Here is a 20,584-nt window from a genome sequence, read left to right as displayed (position 1 = left end):
AGACCGGGGCACTTGTTCCAAGAGCTTCAGATCGGGTTGCTCCTCCGAATCTTGACTCTGTTTAGTAACAAGTGGATCGAGTCAAATTCACCCGAACCAAGAAAAGCCTACCTGAGCGAAGAGATTTTGATGAATTAATCCCTCTAACGTGTTCACTGACGTGTAGGTCTGATCGTTCGTTGATGCAGTTGATATATATATATATATATATATATATATATTAGATGCCACCGACATGAATTGTAAAAAAAAAAGGCATGGGTGTCGTGTAGACACGCGGCTAACACGGAAACGAAAGAGCATATATAGAATAGAAAGCCTTCATTTGTTTCCAAGTTCGTGCCTTGACACACTCTTTCGCTCGCTCTCTCTCTCTCGCTCGGTAACAAAGGTTTGGATCGAAAGGGTCGTCGCCAATGATACCGCTGGTTTCTCGCACTGGGAGGCGCCACCAACGCTACTATGAGGGTCGACGTCTCATTGCAGGGTATCTCTCTCTCCCTCTCTCTCTGTCTCTTGCTCTCTCTCTCTCGCGTCACCATCGTAGCACCGAAACTGGGGGCTTCTTTCTGAAGATGTCATATGGTATCGGACGTAGATCTGAACGACGAGATGGTTTCCATGGCGTTTGATGCTTCCCTCGAGTTGTGTGAGCCCATGCACGTTTCGTACCCCTTCTGTTCACGAAGCAAGTATCTGTGCCGCCATGGATGCGCTGCTGGTCTGAGAAATGAGAATCCTCGAGGGAAAAAAAAGAACAACTTTTCCTCTACACTGTAACCTTTTGGCCATGTGGATCACCACAGCATCTTTTGAAACAAGACTTGGTGATTGAGAGAGTAGAACTAAGATGGGTAGTCAACAGGCGAGTCCCCCTGTATTTCATTCTTAGGTAAAAGGAGAATGAAGGGCCTTGTCTTGGGAAGGGCACTTCACGGTGGAGAGGGGGAGAGAGGGAGAGAGGGAGGGAGGGAGGTATGAACTGAAATGAAATGGATGGAACCTGCTAAGAAATACGCTTGAAAATTTTAGCAGCATTAATGGAAAATTGTACATTGTTCCGTGGGAATAGATTCTACCAAAAGAAAACGGCTACGGATATGTGTGTGATGGATGAGTGAAATTTTGCAAAGTCGTCTTCTCGCTTCATTACAGAAAGTGAGGCAGACGAAGTTGCCTCTCTGGTTCTCCGCCAATAATAGTTAGGATCTAGATGAGGTTGAGGCATTGAATTTAGGCTGCTGACGGTCCACATGGTGATGCAGGCCCACAGGAACAGAAGATTGCTCTCTTAGTTTCCAAGCAATGATTTTGCGTTAATTCCGTTTACCAAGTTATTTTAGTCAACATAATTATAAGTACCATTATGATTAAAATAAAATTATTACTGTTATTGTTGTTATTTGTGACTACGATCGAAGAACCATCTGTTATGCTTCATTTAATATCCCTTTAAAAAATAGCAATCTGTAAGCACCAATTACTATATTTTCAACTGAAGGACTATTGGTTTATTCAAAAAAATTGAAGCTGGTTTGCTTTTTTCCTGATACCTCAGATGCATTCCCTATCGATTTACTGCAAACGACTCTAACGAGAATGGTTTCGGCAAGAAGCTTGAAGTCCTAATGATCAGCTCGCAGAAGGGCAACGGGGTGTTGTTTCCAAAGGTATGTACATTTATACATACATATAGTATAACTGCTTCATTAATAATATATAGTTAGCGGGTATCAACTATCAAAATATTAACTGCTTCATTAGTAATCTATTGTTATTTTATTACATGTAAGTGCTCACTTGCAAAGCAAACTGTGTGGAATCAAGATCGAGAAGTCCCATCAACTTTGAATTTGGGATAAAAAAAAAATCTCTTTTTCTGATTGTTCTGATTTTCTTTGTAGGGGGGTTGGGAGACAGATGAATCACTCGGTGATGCAGCTCGCAGGGAAGCATTAGAGGAAGCGGGAGTAAGAGGAGACATTGGTGTTAGTTTACTTTTTCCGCTTGCTCCCTTTTGTTTATTTTGATTCTGGTTGTAAACATGTGGGTCGATGCTTTTCAGATCTTATTCATAAAAATGCAAACTGAATTTCTAGGAAACTAACAAGGGACTGCATCCTAATTAATTATATGGATCTTTAGACGAGTATCAGCAATCCATATGCATTATAACATTAATTTAGGTTGTATGTATACATATACATATCGGAGCATGATTTGCCTTTGCTTTATGTGATTTTGAAGTTATACATATAGTGTTGTAATCTTTAAGTTACTGTTTGATGATTGACTAAAGATAAACACACACACACACACACACACAGAGAGAGAGAGAGAGAGAGAGAGAGAGGGAGAGAGAGAGAGAGAGCTGCATTAACTGCTAACGTGGAAGTTGTTGAATGATCAACGCGCGTGTTTGAATGGTAGACGAGGAAGACCAACTTCAACTACTCTGATTAAGTTCCGGAAAAAGCAGTTTTGTTTTTTAAATTTTATTACTGTAACATGGGCAGCAGGCTCGTGAACAGTAAAACCCCTTTCCAACATGAGGGACAATCAATGACTAATTGAATATTATTGTACAAGAAGTTACCTAACTCAATTATAAACAGATATAAAATATTCAAACATGAATGTTCTTTAAAAGACATAGGTGCAACATTCAAACTTTAACGTTTCTTTTTGCGAGTGATCATATATCTTAATGATATGTAATTTCATTCAACAGATATAAAATATTCAAACATGAATGTTCTTTAAAAGTCGAAGGTCCTTTCGTGAAGTAGTTAAATAACCGAGTGAAAGGTTGAATTTATAGCAAGCAAACTTGATCTAATACTTTGAAGTTTGATCCCTAAAACTATTTCCCTAGTGGAGGCAAATTGTTTACATGCTTATGGTCGATTGCAGGACTTGCTGGGGGAATGGATCTTTAAAAGCAAAAGCCACAAAGACACGTACCGCGTGGGATACATGTTCCCTTTGCACGTAACTGAGCAACTGGATTGGTGGCCGGAAAAAAATGTTCGAGAACGGAAATGGGTATGTCTACAAATCTTTGAGATCGCTACCATCTTCTCTGGTTGCACCAAGAAGGCCATTACTCAACTGTGCTGCAACTGGTTTTGGCAGGTAACTGTTGGCGAAGCAAGAGTTTCTTGCGAGTATATGTGGATGCGAGAAGCACTTGAACTACTAATACGGCGAACGAACAGGCCGCTGAAAACCCCCGCTGATTCCGCTCTTTCAGTATATTCAACAAATTCATCAGACGATTCATCTTCTTCCGAGTAGCAGCACTGCTAGATCTCGGCAACAAACGATTTAATAACCGAGGGGCTGACCGCTTTCTGCTGACCGTGCCACTTCCTTTCAACAAGTAGCTAGACACCAACCTAGGAAGAGAGAAGGTCACGTTTTGCTTCTTTTTTGGAAGGCTTCTGAACCGTCTTGTGAGCATCTGTAAAACGTGATCTTGGATGTAACATTCATCACAAGGTATACCTTTGCTTATGTTCTGCTCGCTTCCTGGAATCTATAGAGCGATGCAATCATTTTTTTTTTTTTTAATTTGTAATCTTCGTTTCATATTTATTCTTTTGACCTGTAAGATGCTCCCCAAATTAAGGTCCTCACGTCGACCGCAGCAATTGTTGTACTTCGTTTTGTTTGGTTATGAAGGACCTTATTGGTAGGTGGAGAAAAAGAAAGAAGCAGTGAAATGTAAAAAATTTCCACGATGCAGCAGCAATCTATGTTATCATTCTGTATTATAACTTAGGTTCCACTTTCCACACTGTTCAGTTCCAGGTCCATTGAGGCATGGAGTGGGCTTCACTTCACACTATGGGTTTTCTACCTGATAAGAAGAAGACACTTCATGAAGAAGATTGATTTGATTCGATTGTGATCTCCAAACCGAGTTGCGAGAATCGAACTTTAATATTTGTTATCTAAATTTCTCCTGATAGCTAAAGTAAAATCTGTCTAATACTTACTTAATTTTCATGCACGTGTTTTTCAAAATAAACCGACCAAGCGTCCGGCCTGGACCCGTGCCACATGCCTCCAAGAGAGACCGACCAAAAGGGTCCGGGGCACAAACGTTCAACACGGCCAAAGACCTTGGCTTGTCATATATATAGTTGAAAAGGTATGTATAATTATTGGAGCAGTACGTTTAAACATGGCCTGCGACCTTAGTTGTAAAAATCCCAAAATATGTACAATTATTGGAACAAGGTCAATGATTTTCTGTTACTTGTTCGGCACTTGTCTGAGCTCGAGCCTACTTGGTTTTGGAATCTGCACGAACCCTCACAAGCTTACAAAACCTACTTTCGAAATTAATCTTGCTTTTCTGATCAACTAAGTTTCATGGCACTAGGGGCGAGGGAGGGGGCTCGCCTAGTCTGTGGCCCCACTCCAGCTAATTGGAAAAACAAATTACATTAAAAAGTTTTAAAATTTCAATGTATTTTTTGGATTTGGGTTTAGTTTGGTCCTACTCGGATAAGTTGAGTTGATTGAACGGCTTGGCCTGCCTTTAAAAAAAAAAATCTCGCTATCCATGACACATTTAAATGACACCCATGATTGCTTTTCAAACAACATTTAAGTTGTGTTTGAGTGATGGTTGGAACTGGATTTGCCAAAACTTTTGAGAAAAGTATGTTTTGGTAAAGGGAATAAATAACCTGGCCCATAAAAATTTCCACATAAGATGTGGTTTTCGTCCCATCACCCAGGCACAAAACACAAAGTAAGTTCCATTTTTGTTTTTAATTAAACTCTGTCAGGTTGGACCAAATCTATATCTAAGCGGATAGGCCAATAAATGAAAAATGGCACTCATCAAGGTGTACAGTTCGGTGCAGACTTAAATAATGCAGGCAGTACATCAAGCATTAACGCATTGTGTCTTCATTATCTTCTCTCTTTCTCCCTCGGACTAGATGGCAGAATGAAAAATCTAAACTTACTACAAATTTTTGAAAAAGTCAAGCATCTCCCATAGCGCCGATTCGGCTAGCTCAAATTTGCTTCATCAGTGTTTTTACATCTGACTAAAATCAAGGTATTTACAATAGCAACATTGCTTTTACAGATCATTTTGATTTTGCTAATCATCCACAATGTCTTTTGATTTTGCCAATTCATACGTCTTGATTTCCTCCGTAACGAGGGCATGCACTGTCACTGTTGCATGCTTGAGATTGTCTTCTCTCTTTCAGGTGCCTCGAACAGGTATTGGTGGTGGAGACCCTGTCGCTTTGAGAGCATTGCTTTGTTCTGAAGAGGGGGAAGAGACCAGCTAATTTGGTCCTCGGCCAGGTATCTTGTCCCCATTAAATGAACATGGTTAACGATCGCATAGTTAATGCCTGCTACAAAAATTGGACGCGAGAGATTTGTTATTCCTTTAATATATGATTTAACATATTATAGGATGGTTAATGGTCAGATAGTTAAAGCCTGCTATGAGAAGTGAAAGCTAGAGATTGTCTTCTTTTCAAACACGATTTTGCAGATCTGCCCAACTGGTTTAGAGCCAGACTTGTATAATGGAGAACTGCTGAGTAGGTCCCGGCCTGTCCCTTGCGTTGCCTGCCCGATTAGTGTTCATATGATTCGCCTGCGCCGGCAGTATTTGAAATTTGAAGTTCAGCTTTCAGTGCCGTTAGTGTTCCCTTCTCCTTCCTCCCTCCTCTCTCTCTCTCTTTCTCTCTCTCGCTCTCTAGCGTCGTCCATGGGCAGACTACAAGCAAGGAGCCATTACGAAGATGTCCGGAACGCCAGGGTCGCAGAGAACCTGGTTGGCCTTTTCTTTACCTCCTCCCCATCTAAAGAAATGTAATCCCTTTTAGCTCACCATTGCTCACTATCTTCTCGCTCTCTATTGATATTCGAAGGCGAAATTGGCATCTCTGGGCTTGGAGAGGAGCGCGGAGATTCTCAAAGAGAGGTTTTCTCCAGTAAAACCTTTCAAGACGCCGAAGAAATATATTAAGAAAGTGCGCGATTTCACCTCAGTTCGTCGATCAAGTCGACTGAAAGACAAAAGCGACCCAGAAAATGGGTCTGTCTTTTCCCAACTGGGCAGGCGCCGGTCGAGCCGGTTGGAAAGCAAACGGACTGCCATTCCCATACCAGGCAAGTTATAGCCTGTACATTCTCCTTTCTCCTTCTCCTAGAAGCAAAGAATGCAATCGAAACCTAATGGCCAATTTCTCTCATATAGGACCACATAATTATGGCCAAGTCTCATGGCTGAATGTATGTGTATTATGACGAGTGGTTCCGATGCCCTCTATCTGTTTGATGCATTGCTGGTTTAACTGAACCGGCAATGTAAATGCTCTCACAATGTAATGGCGGGGAACTACTACGCGGTAGGAGCAGTTATTTGGTTGGAACCAATCCAGAAGAGTCTCTTATATGAAATTCGTAACATAGTGGAAACCCGACCAACTTGAAAGAACTCACCTGAGTTTCTGGTGATTGCCTCAGTTTCATTTGTCTTGCGTGCGGTTTGTAGCAACCCTGCTTGTTTCTGTCATACTGGTATCTGTTCCAATGCGGTAGCGACTGGATGGAAGTTAGATGGATAAAAACAAGACGGAGGGAGAGGGGTTGGGGGTGGGCAAGGAAGGAGAAAGGCTTAGTTTAGAAGAACTCAAGGACTCAAATTATCAGTAGCTCATAAGACCTTGTACAGGTTATGTACAATCTTGGGTTACCTTTAAATATCAGTCCGGATGGTGCCTTGAAACGGTCGGCGTTATGTAGCTCTCAATTAGACTCTGCTCCCAGTTGAGGGAATGTTTTGAACCTTACGGTGTCGTAGCTAGTTATATATGCTGCCAATCATGAAATTAATAGAATTGCACTGCAAAAAACCATGCAACATTTATCTGTGTCAAGGACCCGTCCTGATTGCTTGTTTCTCTGTAAGAGCATGTTCCCACTTTGCGTTGAGAAGAACATGCAGATGTGATTTGTCACTTGTCAGTCCTGCGTGGGTCCTGCACATGTTTCCTTTTTCTCGTTTGCCTTCTGCCTGTAGCAAACACACCTTTTTGAAATGGAATTAACTGTGGGAATTCCGAATTCCATGTTAATTCAACCAATGATTTTATGTTTTACTTTCTTTTGTTTCTTTGTCTCGTTGTTTCTTTGGTTCTTCATCTAGATCCCCAGAAGGAGCCTCTGTCAGACTCATTCAAGAAGGGAAAACCACTGAAAGCTAGGAAAGAGGACGGCTGCGAAGAAGTAAGACCAGCAAATGCACCACTTATATATGCCAGACCTGCTGACCTGCAGCTTCCTGACCATGTCTTGGCACGGAGGTGCAATAGCAAGGAAAGAGGAAGTATCTACGATCCTATTTTGGGCATATGCTGCCATTTTTGTAGGTCTTACTCCTTTCTCACTCTCTACCGTTTTGGATTTCCTGCAATTGAATGGCCTCTACATATCACTCACTAGATTCATGCACTGAACACTATCATTCCTGTAGACTGGTGACATAAACTGGGTATGGATCTCTAATTAAAGCAAAATTCTGGAGCTATGGCAGGTGCAAATTGCTGTCTGGTGCAGCCGATTGAGACAGAGGGCCTGGAAATTAGATGAGATGCTAAGGTTTTAGCAGAATGGACTTTGACAATACCAGTCTGGTTGAGAAATCAACTTATAGGCCACAGTTGCCTAATTCTTGTATGTTGGCTAGATTACAAACGTGCAGTTATGCGTACCTAGCACATAAATGGTTGAGGGGTTTCATACTGACAGAGAGTTGGGGATACTAATGGAGCCTATGTTTCACATTCTTCCCAAAACGAGGCTAGCACTTGGCTGAATTTTGATTATAAAGCTTTATTTGGTACTGCTTATGGAAAAAGATGCTGGACTGGAACTTTTCTGCATCTTGATGTAAGCATTTCAGTTGCTCCTTAAAATAAACTAGCGACTGGGATGAATTTTGAATGTAAGGCTTTATCTGGTACTGAGCACTAGGAACATATGTTGCATCCTGGTATGTGGGTTGCTAAAACAAGTTACTGAACAATCAGCAACCTTCTGTTGAAAATTGAAAGCACTTTGTGGGGGCAGGAAGCGATGCAGTACCATTCTCTACATGTGCTTCACCCATAATATGAGTTATAGATTTGCTGTTGTGGTTGATGATGAGTAGAGACCACGATTATGATTTGAACATCCCAGCAACTGGCTAGGATATGCCACACTGACTGTACCCTATTGGTTGTCGGTCATGTAAAACTCACAAGTACTTCCCTTTATCACTGTGGATACTTTTCTGTTGTCTTCAACTATCTGAGAAGAGAAACACCTTTGGTTCTTGCACCTTTCTTTTCCTTTGGCTGAAGACTTAAGTCAACCTAGCCATCTGCATGTTAAACATTTGTTGGAAGATAATACTTGTTACTCACTTGTTTCTTTAATCAATGCCATGGAAACAGTTACTGTTTTCAACTTAGTGGCATATTTACTTCAGACCATCAGCAGTTTTTTAATATGCTGAATTGTTTCAGACAGAAAAAGCTATGTGGAGAAGACAATTGCCTGCGATGTGGAAACCGTGATGTGGAGCAGCCTTGTCTAGGTCAGTATGTACTATGTAATTCATGCCCATTTTACAAGATAAACCTTTATGCGCCCTTATCTTAAAATTGCTGAACTTTTTTGGTGAATGTTGTTTCTGAAGGCTAATTTTATATAACCATGTACAAAAGTTCCCTATATCTTTCTAATATAAGGCTGGTTTCAGGAAAGACAGATTGCTCTATATGCCATTCTAGCCAAGGTGTCTTTTGTAGAGCATGTCTCAAGGTCAGATATGGAGAAGGTAAGCCATTCTAACACAAGAAATGCATTACAATTTTTCTGTTAGACGTTTCATGTCATTGTAGCAGCAAAATTGATGCACTTGCTAGTTATGATTAGCTAGGAGTGAGATGATCCTGTTAATAAATCAGCCTTTCAGTGCGTTTTTGCCAGTGCTGGTCTTCCTTTCCTGTAGTTTGTAGATTGAGAGTTGGAAATAAATTGCAAACAATTTCCTCCCTGCGATATTTAATCGACAATTGTTTATGGTGTACTTTCGGGTGAAAAATGACCAGCCACTTGCAACTGTTTTGTTCAATAGCTACTTACTCAATTGGAACTAGTAGCTGAAATATCTCCTGACTGCAATTTAATATCTAATGTACTCTGAATGGACTAAATGAAACTTTTGATTAGATTTCCTTGTTCATAAATTTGGACTTGCATAATATGATGTGAACAGAAAAACTGTTTGTGAGTCAGCTATGTGGTAAGGCTATTTTGACATATTCTAAATTGACCAGATATAGATGAAGTCAGAAAAAACAGGAATTGGGTTTGCCCACATTGCATTGAAGCTCAAGGCAGTAAACCATATTGGATATGTAACAGGTATCATTCATCTCTATGTCCAAAATTTCTTCTGGCAATTTGCAAACTTTGTGAAAGAAATGCAATAAGAATACTTGAGTAACTCCTAGGACAGTCCTGAAGCAGGACTACTGAACCTTGTGTCAAAAGATAGAGACTTTAGCAAATGACTACCCTTGCTATGAAACTTGATAGCGTATCATATATTTTCAAATAGTGACAGATGTTTGGGGCTCTTAATTGCAGTTCATTTTGCTTGAAGAAGCACAACCTAGCACCTACTGGCATTGCCATTTTCAGAGGTTTGACATTTTGCCTTCCCCCTTATGCAGTTTAACTAAATGATCCACATTTAGCAATAGCCAAATTCTGTTGGATTTGCAATGGGTTTGACGTCTCCACTACTCCTGGTGTGCAGACTTTAAGTTCTTTAACATAAATTTAAGTTCCAGAGGCTTTGAATTTATTTTAAGATGTGCATCACGTCCTCATCTTCCTCTAAAGTGTCAAAGCTAATGATATATTGATTCTGAGTAAACGATGTGAACGATAAAAGGATTCAGCTCCTGTTAGGAGTCTTGCTTATGCGGTTGAAACATTACTAACAAGTTCAACTCTTTTGTGCAATGCAAATTGTCAGCTCGTGAGATGGGATACAAATCTGTAGCACATTTTCTCATGGATGAACTTCGAAGGAACAGAAAGTTGGCGTGAGCTGCCGCTTGATTATCCAGCGTGGAGAATTTTGACTGCACACTGCATGTGTTTCTATCCTTGTAATGGTAAACTAGAAGATTTGATGCGTAATTATAAAAGAAATTATGAAGCATTGAACCTCTCTCTCTCTCTCTTCTACTGGTGGACAGAATCCAGCTAGTTTGGTAAACTTCTTACCGAAAGATAAGTTAGGTACCATATAGAACAACTAACGAGATTTCCCTATTGAAAATTATTTAAAAGTTATTTGATATTATTGGTCAGGAGATTCACGACCCATTTGGTCCCATTGTAGAACAAGCCGTCTACAATTGTTGTGTCGTGTTTTGAAGGCCGTATCGGTGGGCCTTTTTGGTCTGGCCAGTACTGCCCTACCCAGCTGGATCAACCTGGCTTTGCAGGTCTTGCAGACTAGATCCGGGCCTTGTAGCCAAGAACAAAGGTGACATCCCACAGAAAGTAATGCCATATGTGGGCGACGCCGACGCGAGTAGCTGCATGCATGACCAACATAATGAGGTCAACATCCGATAGGATCCATTTCACACATTCACTTGAACAAGAACTGCAAGGCCGTTGACGTTATTTATTTGTTAACGTTACATGTAAGCAAGTTTTAGCTTTCATAGCTTTGGCTCTCACGAAGGGAGGTGAGATTGTTCTCCACCTTACCCAAAGGCATAAAACAGCTTCGAGATTTTACTTTCTAAGGTTTTTATATGGGATTTGCTTAATAAAAGGCGTGCCTAGTTACCAAAAGATTCAGTGCAATCTTTTTTTGATATCCAAATCCAAATCAGAATCTCCGTGGCTGTATCCAATGAGAGGTTGCATTTGGTGATGCCCACATCTCGAATCTCAGCCAACCCATTTGCTTAATCATTGCATCTCGGCCGTCCAAATTCTAACCGATAAATTACGAATGGTGAAAAGAAAAATAGGAAAGGAGAAAAGAAAGGGGGTTTGTCTTGGTATCGTCGCTATTTATCTCATTAAATAAAACGCGGAAAACTTTTCTCTGAGAGAGAGAGAGAGAGTGGGGTTTCGAAAACCACCCTGAATTTGCAGGGGCAGTTGAGAGTTGGGGAGCTGCTGCTTCTTCTTCGACTCGAAGATCGAGAACTTAGGAGAAGGCACGGAGATGGGCTCGGAAGGATCTAGGGTTGTGGGTGAGTAGCTCGAACTATAACCTTTTCTCTGTTTTGCCTTGTTTTTCCTATGCTTTCATTGTTCTTGCTTTTACGCATACTGCTTATGCGATTGCGGGCATATGTTTCCGAAATTGGCTTTCTCGGTGCTTGTCTTTTGCCAGCGGTCCTTTTGTTTCGGTGCTTACCTCAGTTGACTACAATAGACGCCTTATGTGATTGTTGGTGTTGCCGCGTCTGTGTTTTTTTTTTAACTCTGTCTTGTTTATCATGGCATTGGAATTTATTCATTTCCGACACTGAGGTGCTTGTTTCATCAGGGGATTTTCTTCCTTTTCTCTTTGTATGTCAAGGGATTTTCGTCCTTTTCTCTTTGTATCTTCCTTTGTGTTTTCTTTAAGTTGGTGTTCTCAAGAAGCATTTTTTTAGTTCATGAATTGGTAGTCAGAACAAGAATTCTGGGTAGCGTAGTTGATTTGTTTATAATTGCACGCGGGGACCGTAATGGCCAAACTGTTGCGCATTCTCGGTCCATGTGTTACATGGTAATCAGGGAATGCTGATAGTGAGAAGTGTTGTCGGAACCTCATACTTGGACTAACTATGAGAAAATGTGGTTTTATTGAAGACCATGGAGAACTTTGTCGTTGTGATTTAGGATAGGTTGGCGATAACAAGGACCCTTATTTCCTGTGGGCTCCTTAAGCATCACTTTCTGATTCCCCCACTTTTTTCTCGTTTCCCCTTCTGATGAGGTCTGAGATTCTGTAGGAGTCTAGGAGGGGGGTTTTATGTCAATGAAGTTCGTTGCAGCAGTGATTTTTCGTTTGAGATTTCTTTCTGTCAGGTCTCCTGGATTATTGTCTCACAAAATCCTTCTGTTTTGAGGTTTGGCGGTTTGTTATGACTATTTCACCTAGGTGACTAATCAGGCTACGATCCAAGCATGCTTAGCTTTCACGAATTTTTCTTAATCTTATCTAGCTGATTAGGGTAGGACTTGGACTCCAATTTGGGTGCTATTATCTGAAGATAAGCTGGAGTCTGATTTCACACGATAACTATGACCCTGACCTGGAATACAATGTGTAAATAATCTCCTATGGAAGAAAAGGAAAAGGGAATTTATCTATCCATGCATGCTTTGACCTTTTGAAATTTTAAGATGTAATGCTGTTACATCCATAAAGCCTGTCTTGAACTATAATTCTCTTGCAACAGGAATAGGATGACACATGTATCTTTTAGGCTTTTAGCATTAACAAGTCATTTAGCTGAAAGCAGTATGAACCATGAACTTTGAACCGTGTAATTCTCTTATGTATGATAGAGTGTATAGGCAACATGATTGAAGATGGTGTAGTGATGGTGCTCAATACATGTATGGGCAGATATCTACACTAATTCATTTGGAGCAAATTCACCCAATCTATTGGATATTAATTCAGTTCTTAGGAAGATGATATATTATACTCTCTTTAGTAGTAGTGTCTCAATAACTTGTTTTTGAAATGTTTCCCTTTGATACTCTTGTCAGCATTGATAGCTTTCTGCCAAACAGTTGTGAAGCAAACACAGGTATAGTCTCATACTCTTAATGACGACGTGGATACAAACTATTATAATGTACTCTTGTTCAAAGAAAGTTTTTTATTATGTTCAGCCTGGCAGAACAAGAACAAATATAAGTGTACAGTATGTGTGTATGTCTACATATGTGTGTATATAGTATATATATCCACAAAAGGCATATGTACATATGGACATGCTTACATGCATATATTTCCCAATGCATTTGCAGTAACTAATGTGGATGCATGTTATAAATACTAAAAGTTCGTTCTTGCAGAAAGTTTGGTGGAGAAATGCCTGTAAAAGTAAAACAACTGTATGTTGTTTTGTAGGATAATTCTTAGTATCCAAGTCCTTCAGAAAACGAGTGGTTTGATGAATAAAGTATTAGTTTTAGAATAATGTTTTGGTGCACTTGCATCAAACCAATAAAAAAGAGAAAAAAATATAAAAATTTTATTTATATATTTATACGTCTTCGGTTGTTGATCTTAGGGAGCAGGACAAATCTTGAAAGTCCCAAATATTCTGTGTGAAATTATGTCCACGTATATTATTCCATATAGAACTGCATAACCTGACATAAGAAATCTCTGTTATGTAGAAACAACAAACGATCGATTTTTACTGTTTCAGACAAGCAGCTATCTTCAAGGAGCGAATCCAACTATTTCAAAAATGGGATTTGCTCCACTAAAGGGAAACCAACAACTACCAACCTCTTTTCCTCGCTTGCTCTTCCCTCTCTCTCATATGGATTGCATACATGGAAATTTTCTTTTCTTTTCTTTCCCTTCTTTTGTTGAACATAATAAAAAACACAGGTATAGTCTCAGACTCTTAATGACGACATGGAACTTCTGTCATTTTTAGTCTCAAATGTGCCTTTGGTCTTGTTTTTTATTTTATCTTTTACGGAACTTCATGTAAATTTGAGAATGCACATTCTATGGGGGAGGATGGAGTGTCCCAAAATGTATTTTTGACATAAACATTCTCTGGGAATGGAGTGCCCCAAAATGTACTTTTGAGATACTTCATGTCAAAAGTAAATCTCAATAATCAAATGCAGCACCAAGTGTTTTGAGATACTCAGTCTAAAACCTCCTGTTTTTAAACATGAAGCTGTTAGAATGCCAGGGGTGCGGACAGGAGAGAGTGTTATGAGACACCTGTTCCATGACAGTAGCCCTGGTGATAGGTGTCTTATGGTTCCTGTTAATACTGTCAACCTCACCCTTTGTAGTGATTGTAGGCTATATCTCTGGGTGGGGAATATGAGTTGGATGCTTTATGGGATACTCATGCTTCATGGGATGCTTTTAAGTTTTAAGGTCCTAATTCAGTGGGTCTTAAAATTTATACTCATGGTCCTGTTCTCAACTGGAATATCCTTTTGAATTTTTAACAAGTAGCATTTGCAAATGTTTTCATAGCTTTGTTAGTATTATGCAGCGTGTTACTGGTTTCGTCATGGCTAAAAGTCCCTTACAGTGTAAACCATCTCAAAATGTTTTTGTTTTGACCCCATAATTTCTCCCACGTTGTAATTCTTCCTTCCTATCCTTAAACTTTGACGCTTCCTTCCTACAGGGGCACTCAACAAACTAGACTTTCTGAACTTACTATTCCATCAAAGTGAAAATGCAGAAACTCTGAAACAGAGTGTGTAGTTGTACAATTTTTTTTGCCTTGTTGCACCTATGTCTTTGTTTATATGTGTATAACTTAAAAGAACGAAAGCATGTATTACTTGAATGAATGAGAACAGAACAAATACATAAGGAATGATTATCCTTGAATGCTTTTGCCACTTCTAGTGCCCCTTAACATGATATATTCTGACCCTACCTTGAAGTTTGAGCGTTAGATGCTAGAAGTAGGTGTAAATTTGATTCTGTTCAGGTGAAGTTATGTCATGGACTGTGATTGTAATTTTTGAGGATTTTTTTTTTCTTTTTGAGGGTTTTATTTGTCATGTTTCTTGTTTCTGTTTTGCATCACTCTTTCTTATTCCTGTAGAATGTGACACAAGGATAACATGGGGTCGCCATGTCTTGTTTATTCTTTTTGACATATAGGGTATTCCGGTATTGGAGTTAAAAATATGAGCCCTTGTCCAGTAGAAAGCTGAATCCATCTTACATGGATTGGTCCTTACAGTGATTCTTGTTTCTGTTTTCATTCAATACTTTATCAATTAGATGTATCTTGTGTTCTGTAAGTGTATATGCAATCATGATTCTCCATAGTACAAAACAAGCATCTAAAAGAGGCATCATTTTTGGTTTCAAATTAAATTCTCTGCTATTCATTCATGTCCTCTACATGTTTAATGGCTGTGTTTGATGGATGCTGGTGCAGTACCTAGAAATTTCAGACTGCTTGAAGAACTTGAAAGGGGAGAAAAGGGTATTGGCGATGGGACTGTCAGCTATGGGATGGATGATGCTGATGATATATACATGCGATCATGGACTGGAACCATTATTGGGCCTCCTGGCGTATGTTCCTTTAGACCACTTTGACGTTTGATTTTCATTTTTTGTGCCTGACCAAAATCTCCTTTTTGGTCTTCAGACTGTGCACGAAGGAAAGATTTATCAGTTGAAACTGTTCTGTGACAAAGATTATCCAGATAGGCCTCCAACAGTCAGATTCCAGACTCGAATAAACATGACCTGCGTTGATCAAGAAACTGGATTTGTATATCAACTGATTTCTGCTGATTTCCTTTTCTTTGTCTTAGCATTTTGTCACCGTTTTGTCTTCCTTGTTTAGGTCGACCCGAACCAATTTACTGTTCTTGGGAATTGGCAACGTGAATGCACTATGGAGGATATCCTGATCCATCTCAAGAAAGAAATGGCATTGCCTCAGAACAGGAAGCTTCTTCAACCAATTGAAGGTTGGTTGAATTTATGGTTCTAGACTTCTCCAAGGATCTATTTTTGGTAGGGATACTGCATTGTGAACTCTCTGCATCTCAATTTTTTTTCCCTCTTTATTTTCAGGTAATGAGGATCAACGGGTTGATCAGAAACACATCGTTCTTAGGTGTTCCATCCTCTAAGTGATTTGTGCATGTAAATATGTAGCTAATGAACGGTGGGGCTGATGAGGATCTTTGTACAAGGTTCCTCTTCTTTCAGGATTATTTCGCTAAAGACAACTTCTGGTTATTTTACAAAACATTGGAGTTTGGGCCCTAGAAGTACGTGTGGGCATGCAATGTTGCATTATAAATAAAAATATCAAATGAATCATTCACGTTACCTTTGAATGCGTAGAACACGTCCGGAAATATCGACTTCTAGCTTGGAAAACCGTGCTGTTTAATGTATAGTCTACGATTTTTACTCCATTACTCAAATTTTTATTGGAGCCTGGTGTGGCTTTGCCCTGTTGAAATCCAGCTTCAACCTTTACAAGCTGGTTGTGAATCTATTCGGTCTCCGGAATTCTCATTCTGCCCAACATACTTATTCACAATTTTTTTTTTCTTTTTATTCATGAGAATTCGATGGTGAACGGTAAGCTAGGAAAGTTTCTAACTGTAATCTATGTTCGAAACACAACTCAGGCCTTTTTCTTAATGGCCATGGGGGAGATAATTAGATACGCATAATTAGATGTCTAATAGTTTTATTCTCTTCAGGAAATGAAAATGTTTGCATGTCAACGTTGGAGTTTTCTTGAAACAAGTTGCTGGTGCATTAGCAATATGTGAACCAAAGTTTGCGGGTTTTGAGTTTTTGCTTATTGTAATTCCTTTCATTTTTTGTTTAAGTAGGTTTTTTTAGTAAACAAAAGGGCGCTGGCCTTTTTCTGGCCTACAATCTCTCGGCTGCATCGTTATTTTTCCAGTTTAGGAGTTCTTTGTACATTTCTAATTGTAATCCACCTGCTCAGGTTGTTAAGCTTTTTCTTGATCCCATCTTCAAGGAATCTAAGACGATGTGGGGCGCATTTTAACTGCTTGTGCCCTCTTTCGTTCTTTATCGGTTTTTGTAGATTCATTTTGGCAATAAAATTTGAGGTTGATCACTTAGCAGGTTACAGAGGAACTTGATGTTGCACTGCACCCTAGACACACACACAGAGAGAGAGAGAGAGAGAGAGAGAGAGGCTTTTAACAAATGAAATGACAAAATAAAATCTTAACTCTCTGCCTTCGACGGCCATCCGCGATGCCCATTGATTTGTCAGGATTTTGGTATGATTCTGAATTTGATGGTGTTTGAAACAGTGGTCGAAGATGAAGAGGTGTACCCACGGAGTGGGCATAGAGGGAGAGTCCTTGGTTGTTAATACAAGTAGTCATGGTCTCGGATCTCATGGTGCCACTCTTTGTACAAGCCGGTCTTGTGGGTGTACATGCTGAGATTGTGTCCGAGGAGGCAGAAAGAATTTTAGCTCACAAAAAGGCTGCTAGAACTCCATAGTTCTTGGCTTCAAAAATGCCGGTGGTTAGGGCGGAACTCAAGTTAAACCAGCTCATTGCTTCCTGCTGCTATTGATGCTAAGCCTAATCTTTCTCAACGGCCTCCAGATGGCAATAAGGCTTTCATCGATTCGAACATCTCATGCTGTACGGCTTGTGAAAATTTTCAAGGGAAAAAGTTAGAGGTCACTTTCCCACTGGAAATGTGTAAAATCTGTACAGGGTTGTCTGGAAATGTGGTACACAGTATGACATGAAAAACTTTGAACCATAAACAACACCTGAAAATTTTCACTTGCCTACCCAAAGAGCAATACCATTGCTTCATTGTCTTGCGTTTTATCCAAACATGGCTGATGGCTCTAATAACTGAAGCTATTACCTTCAGTGACGTAATGGAAAATTTATGGGAACGGGATGAGCTTGGCCACCCAAATCAACTTGAAGGGATTTCTTAATTATTGGTAAGTTTACACGGAAAAGGATCAATTCATATTGGTGATTTAAGCGCTATTATTTGTAGATACAGTATTCACATTTGACATATGAGCCATTTGGTTGGCAAGGAAAATGCGTAAGTTTTATTGCCTATAAACCACACACATCTGAATCATTTTTTGCATGAAAGCTTAGAAAAATTTCAGATTCTTTTCAGCGAGTTTCTCTGAGAGTGCATCCTCTATGCTCATCTCTGATATTATACAGTCAAACTCACGTGAAATAAAAGTTCGTGAAGGTCTGCAGACTGCGGGGAAGGTATTGCTCGTTTGTTTTCATGGATTTTTATCGGACTTGCATTTCATTTTACATTCAAGAAAACCAACCAAGGTCAACATCATAATGGGTTCTTATTATTTTTTTGACTTTAAATCCGACTGTTCACCAAATCTCTTGGTTACAAGAGTTCCTTTCAAGTTTTACAATAAGGTGAAGCTTTCAACAGACATGCACAAATTTTACCTTGAAAATGTCTTTGCTCTTCTCTTTCCCGAATAAATACCACATTGAGAAAGGCTTTTCTATTATGAGGCTGCATCCAAAATATACTGCATGCATGTTGGAGCTTTGAAGTTGCATGCTTTTGTATTACAATTTGAAGTCCTCCTGTTCTTTCAGTCATTAGTTTTGAGGTTTAAATTAAAGTTTCTGGTCGCGTCCGCCAATAACAAGCTAAACTCAAATTAGTGTGCCACAATGCATGATTGTGGCAGCAGCACTTTAGGGTTGCTTGCTGTTAATTCCTTTTGGTCAGGTTGGCTTTAGTTCTATGATTAGCCAAAGTCAATATTTAATAAACCAAATAATTAACAACTCCATTAGCAGCCTATATAAAAAGTTGTCCTGTTGAAAAGATGATGAGATTGTGTGAGATATGTAACATCACACACCGTTTTCGTGATTTTCTTTAGCACTTAGTGGCCATAGTTCTGCTATTAGCAACACTTATCTGCATTTTAACTTATCTTCATTTAATAATGGTTGATTTTTAAATCTATCCCTAGTCCTCGACCAATTATAACGCTATATATTAGTAGAAATTACTTGACTTTGTCGTGTATTTCATCTTTTTCTTTTTGGAGAATCTAACAGTTGTAAAGAGACCCTAGAAGCTTTTCCAGCTTTTGGCTTCTATTGCATGGAAAGAAGATTGTCCTGCGAGGTATTGTTTATAGACAATGCTTTATAAGAAGAAAAGGAAACTTCTTCCGAATTGTTTGATGTCATGTTTTTCCAAGTTTCACTTGTTTTTCTCGAAAAAAAGGAAATCCTACATCAATAAAACAAATGGGAGGTTAATAATTTTTGTTAGATGGAGATATTCGAATTCCGTGACTTGTTTGAATGTCAAATCAGCAAGAATTTATGTAGGCTGTAGACCACAACTTGATCCAATCAGATCAAATCGAATCATTGGATGTGCCTAACTTTCCAAATGCACAACTAGGGAGACATGAAGTTGGGCCTAATAATGCGAGTCATGCTGTTGATAATTTAAGTGCCAGCACTTCAAAGGACACTAGTTGTTTTTAAAAATATAAACAAACAGTACTAATTGGGATGTGGACAAGGAACACTTTATTCCTCTAAAGCTACGCCAATATTGCAAATGATCAAATTGACAAGGAGGAATAAAAATTCAATGATCACAAGAAAGTTCATGAGAAACCCCTTCTTCCTTTCCTTCTTTTGTTTCTAAACCCTCTTTTGGATATATTGTGAAGGAAAACTCAGTCTTCGATGCTTAGATGTGTATCTTGCTTCAGCTTGCGGGAGAGGATGATGTCCATGTGATTCGAAGCGCAGACTGTCCGGATGGCAGCGGCACCCCCTCCCACTATGCCAACCTTGAGTCTATGTTGAAACCTTTTAGTTACAGTGATTGTGTCAAAACTAATTAACTTGGCAAGATTAGAGATGATAAAGAAGCAAGTAAGGCAGATGTGGGAAGATGAAAGGAAAAAAAAAGGAAAGAAAATATAAAATAAAATAATTGAAAAAGAGAGAAGGATTCCATCAGATTTTGTAAGGAAGGCCCATCAAGTTGCAAAAGCGAGAATATAAAGCACCTAGAGAGGCCCTGAGTGGCGCATAAAAGGAGCAAGAATATCGCACAGTAATATTCATTGTTCTATTTTTTAACTAACTTGGAGCCAATGAAGCCGTGATTGTCGTAATATTCTTCATTATCATATTGTGAGGCCAAGAATATGTCGACGGCAACCAATAATTCGAATAAAGTGACATTACCTGTGGCAGTGAAAGTGGAAGCAAAGCTCATGAACTTTTTAAGATTTTCACTACGCTTTTGAACTCTCATTCCCTTCCAAGCGTGTCAAGTGCCCATTGAGATCTTCAAAAACTTTCTACTTTTATATTGATATTTTTGAATAATTTTTTATTTACGTATTGGTGCCCCGTAAAAATTCAGAGAGAGAGAGAGAGAGAGGAGAAGCCAGAAAGCTAAAGAAAGAGTTGTTAACTCCTTGGGGATTGTTAAGCTCACTTGATTGCTTTAGATTACGATTTTCTTCCGTTTGACGAAGAAATGATCTTCCCACGCTTGGAGACAGAACATGATTTATATACTGCGATCCTCCTTATCAGAGAATTAGATTCAAAAGTTATTACTTCGATTTACTTTTTCTGTCAAGGGCCAATCGATCGTTCCCTGAGAAGTTAACAGTAGACAGCGACCAGTTTGGGACTCGCCAACGACCATGGAAACAATTTCGCCATGGAAATATCCAGAAGCTACCCTTTA

The 20,584-nt window shown here is 39.3% G+C and overlaps 3 protein-coding genes across 3 annotated transcripts; all 3 read left to right on the top strand.

Annotated features, from left to right (window-relative positions):
* Positions 1–349: 349 nt before the first annotated feature.
* On the top strand, positions 350–3,736 carry LOC116258808 (nudix hydrolase 17, mitochondrial-like). The gene is made up of 5 exons (XM_031636215.1): positions 350–487; positions 1,559–1,670; positions 1,905–1,988; positions 2,914–3,045; positions 3,136–3,736. Exons 1-5 carry the CDS (start codon positions 417–419, stop codon positions 3,295–3,297), a joined length of 561 nt encoding a protein of 186 aa, XP_031492075.1. The 5' UTR covers positions 350–416; the 3' UTR covers positions 3,298–3,736.
* A 1,753-nt stretch (positions 3,737–5,489) lies between these two features.
* Positions 5,490–10,270, top strand: LOC116258807 (uncharacterized). Its single transcript, XM_031636214.2, has 8 exons — positions 5,490–5,818; positions 5,916–6,156; positions 7,196–7,418; positions 8,559–8,629; positions 8,795–8,872; positions 9,375–9,462; positions 9,688–9,743; positions 10,082–10,270. The coding sequence occupies exons 1-8, from the start codon at positions 5,630–5,632 to the stop codon at positions 10,153–10,155; spliced, it is 1,020 nt and encodes a 339-aa protein (XP_031492074.1). The 5' UTR covers positions 5,490–5,629; the 3' UTR covers positions 10,156–10,270.
* Positions 10,271–10,962: 692 nt separating this feature from the next.
* On the top strand, positions 10,963–16,153 carry LOC116258809 (ubiquitin-conjugating enzyme E2 variant 1D-like). Its single transcript, XM_031636216.2, has 5 exons — positions 10,963–11,327; positions 15,243–15,382; positions 15,459–15,584; positions 15,660–15,786; positions 15,893–16,153. The coding sequence occupies exons 1-5, from the start codon at positions 11,300–11,302 to the stop codon at positions 15,949–15,951; spliced, it is 480 nt and encodes a 159-aa protein (XP_031492076.1). The 5' UTR covers positions 10,963–11,299; the 3' UTR covers positions 15,952–16,153.
* Positions 16,154–20,584: the final 4,431 nt, after the last annotated feature.

The sequence above is a fragment of the Nymphaea colorata genome, chromosome 8, assembly GCF_008831285.2.
Source record: "Nymphaea colorata isolate Beijing-Zhang1983 chromosome 8, ASM883128v2, whole genome shotgun sequence".
NCBI lineage: Eukaryota > Viridiplantae > Streptophyta > Magnoliopsida > Nymphaeales > Nymphaeaceae > Nymphaea > Nymphaea colorata.
The sequence above is the reverse complement of the archived record's forward strand: the minus strand, read 5'-3'. Positions and strand labels throughout refer to the sequence as shown.

Excerpts from the sequence above, each read along its gene's own strand:
- LOC116258808 (XM_031636215.1), top strand. The coding sequence starts at position 417 with ATGATACCGCTGGTTTCTCGCACTGGGAGGCGCCACCAACGCTACTAT. Across the intron at positions 1,671-1,904 it reads ACGGGGTGTTGTTTCCAAAG|GGGGGTTGGGAGACAGATGA; the intron begins GTATGTACATTT and ends TTTTCTTTGTAG. Across the intron at positions 3,046-3,135 it reads ATGTTCGAGAACGGAAATGG|GTAACTGTTGGCGAAGCAAG; the intron begins GTATGTCTACAA and ends TGGTTTTGGCAG.
- LOC116258807 (XM_031636214.2), top strand. The coding sequence starts at position 5,630 with ATGATTCGCCTGCGCCGGCAGTATTTGAAATTTGAAGTTCAGCTTTCA. Across the intron at positions 5,819-5,915 it reads CCAGGGTCGCAGAGAACCTG|GCGAAATTGGCATCTCTGGG; the intron begins GTTGGCCTTTTC and ends TGATATTCGAAG. Across the intron at positions 8,630-8,794 it reads TGTGGAGCAGCCTTGTCTAG|GAAAGACAGATTGCTCTATA; the intron begins GTCAGTATGTAC and ends GGCTGGTTTCAG.
- LOC116258809 (XM_031636216.2), top strand. The coding sequence starts at position 11,300 with ATGGGCTCGGAAGGATCTAGGGTTGTGG. Across the intron at positions 15,383-15,458 it reads CCATTATTGGGCCTCCTGGC|ACTGTGCACGAAGGAAAGAT; the intron begins GTATGTTCCTTT and ends TTTGGTCTTCAG. Across the intron at positions 15,787-15,892 it reads GCTTCTTCAACCAATTGAAG|GTAATGAGGATCAACGGGTT; the intron begins GTTGGTTGAATT and ends CTTTATTTTCAG.